This window comes from Lactuca serriola, chromosome 6 (assembly GCF_051521515.1).
Source record: "Lactuca serriola cultivar US96UC23 chromosome 6, Lser_US96UC23_V15, whole genome shotgun sequence".
NCBI classification, from domain to species: domain Eukaryota; kingdom Viridiplantae; phylum Streptophyta; class Magnoliopsida; order Asterales; family Asteraceae; genus Lactuca; species Lactuca serriola.
Genome location: NC_136413.1, coordinates 13,015,284 through 13,017,856, shown reverse-complemented (window position 1 = coordinate 13,017,856; position 2,573 = coordinate 13,015,284). Strand labels below are relative to the sequence as shown.

Below are 2,573 nucleotides of genomic sequence, written 5' to 3'. Positions count from 1 at the left end.
AATATGTCATATTTAAGAAACTGTGGTCAAAAGCATCACAATCGTTGGGATCGTGGTCGGTGTCATCGTCAAGATTGCATAATCATCACCTCCATCGATGAAGACCTTTTCTTTTTTCTTTATGATCTTGATTGATCTGGAAGTAATTTTAGCAATGAAACAAAAAAAATTCAAATGTCTTAATTTCATTAGCTAATATGAAATTGAAAAAGCCTAACTAATTTAATTGGGTTTTTGGGAATATGCAGCCAAAGAATCCGTGATCAAACTCATCATTTTCCGAAAAGAATTTACCATACTGCAACACCACCAATCAAAATTGCCAGAAAATTCAACAATTTTTCCAACAATGGGTGCAACTGCAAACTGGTCATTACAACGAAATGGTGGTTTCCGATGGAAAGGATCACTAGCTTCCACCATGACTGTAGGAAAAGAGGTACATAGGCATTATGCCACGACGATCAGGAAAATTCTGGGCTACGATACATTCACGGAATCATGATAATAAAGCTAAGAGGTTGTGGTTGGGGACGTACGATACGTCGCAGAAAGCTGTTGGCATACAATTCAGCAGCTTTTAAGGAACGTGGAGCTGATGTGGTTCTTAACTTCCCGGATTTGATAGGAACCATTAATGTAAGGCCTGAAAAAAATACCAACAAGAAAAAAAACTATAGCTGCTATGTGGCATCTCTACCTATGAATTTAGGTAACACAGACTAAAAAGACAGATCACTTATGACTTTGTTTCCTCGTCCAACCAATGAAATAATTTAAAGACAAAGAATCAATCTTAAAAAATCATAGAGCATTTATCTTATTTCCCCAAATAGTTATATCTATAAACTCCTTTAACTAAAACCAAAGTCTACATGTCCAAATTACACTTTATAAATAATATACCTAGAGATATAAATCACTTTCGATCTAATCTAGCCTTAGCTACCCTAACCCTAACCCCAAACCCATGAGTTCTCTTCTAGGAGTAAAACACATGGGTACAAAAAAACCACTACATATAACCCTTACAAACCCTAAACATAACAAGCATATGATGCGAAGAAACATAGATTTGAACTCGTATGAACCTATTTAAAAATCTAGATCACCTCCGTCACCACTAATCCAAGCTACCCACTTTGGTTCAGCTCAGAATTAATCAATTCGGTGTTCTTGGTCATCGTTCAATCTTTCTACGGTAAAATATTTGTTTGATATAATTGGTTCTTGAATCACAAGAACCGATCGGAGATGGATCCTACGACACACTCTCTTCCACCTCCGTTTCATACAAGAAACTTCAATCTTCACCAGTTCCAACAGCAAAATTCCGAAGATGAACAAAGCGGCACCAGTGGTCTCAACATGGTTGGCCACAAAATAGACCGTGAAGAGAAGAACAACGACGAGATATTAAACACCAGCGGCGGTGGTGGCAGCAGTGAAGGCAAAGACGGAGAAATGGGAAGAAGGCCCAGAGGACGTCCATCAGGGTCAAAAAACAAACCTAAACCACCAATTATAATCACCAGGGACAGCGCAAATGCTCTGCGCACCCACGTCATGGAAGTTTCCGATGGATGTGATGTGATGGACAGCATCAGCACCTTTGCACGCCGCCGGCAACGTGGTGTCTGTATCATAAGTGGGACTGGCACTGTCACAAATGTCACACTCCGGCAACCTGCCTCGCCAGGGGCAGTTGTGACATTACACGGGAGATTTGAGATTCTGTCGTTGTCTGGTTCTTTCCTGCCTCCACCAGCACCGCCTGCGGCTACAGGGTTGACTATTTACTTAGCTGGTGGTCAAGGGCAGGTAGTAGGTGGCAGTGTAGTTGGAGCGCTTTTAGCTGCGGGGCCGGTGGTTATCATGGCGGCATCATTTAGCAACGCCGCCTACGAAAGACTCCCTCTTGAAGATGAAGAAAGTACTCTGCCGATGCCAGGTGGCTCACTTGGATCTCCGGGAGCCATTACACCATCATCACAACAACAACAACAACAATTAATGGGGGATCCGTCGCTATTTCAAGGCATGCCACCGAATCTACTCAACTCAGTTCAGTTACCGAATGATGCTTATTGGGGTAACAACGGCGGTGGTCGTCCATCTTTCTAAGATCACAAACTGTGTAACTGCATGTCACTAAGCAAATTTTCAGGTTTCGATTCTTTAATTTCCTCTTTTGTTGTTAATTTATGTCAACTCTTGTACTAAATTTCATGGTTTTTAGGATTTCTTGATTTGTGTGTAATGTTACGATGACATACATATGCTTGTATTAATTTGAATTGTAAGAGAAGTTTTCAAAATTTTGATTCTTGGTGAGTCGTAGTTTGGTTGGTTCTAATAAGATCAAACAATCACATTTTAATAAAAACAAAAAAATTAAAAATAATAAAAAAAATAAAAATACGCTCCTCATTCTTCATGTTGTGAACCGATAATATACTGATTCGTGCACGATATATATGTGGATTACAAAGTCTTAGTACCCTCAATATATAATTACATATAGAAAATAATACCTTTAATTGGTAATTGAAGAACTATATGAATAACATTTA

At 39.3% G+C, this 2,573-nt stretch overlaps 1 protein-coding gene across 1 annotated transcript; it reads left to right on the top strand.

Moving 5' to 3' along the window:
* Window positions 1–921: 921 nt before the first annotated feature.
* On the top strand, window positions 922–2,318 carry LOC145058561 (AT-hook motif nuclear-localized protein 24-like). Its single transcript, XM_079006452.1, has one exon. The coding sequence runs from the start codon at window positions 1,255–1,257 to the stop codon at window positions 2,122–2,124; it is 870 nt and encodes a 289-aa protein (XP_078862578.1). The 5' UTR covers window positions 922–1,254; the 3' UTR covers window positions 2,125–2,318.
* The last annotated feature ends 255 nt before the right edge of the window (window positions 2,319–2,573 follow it).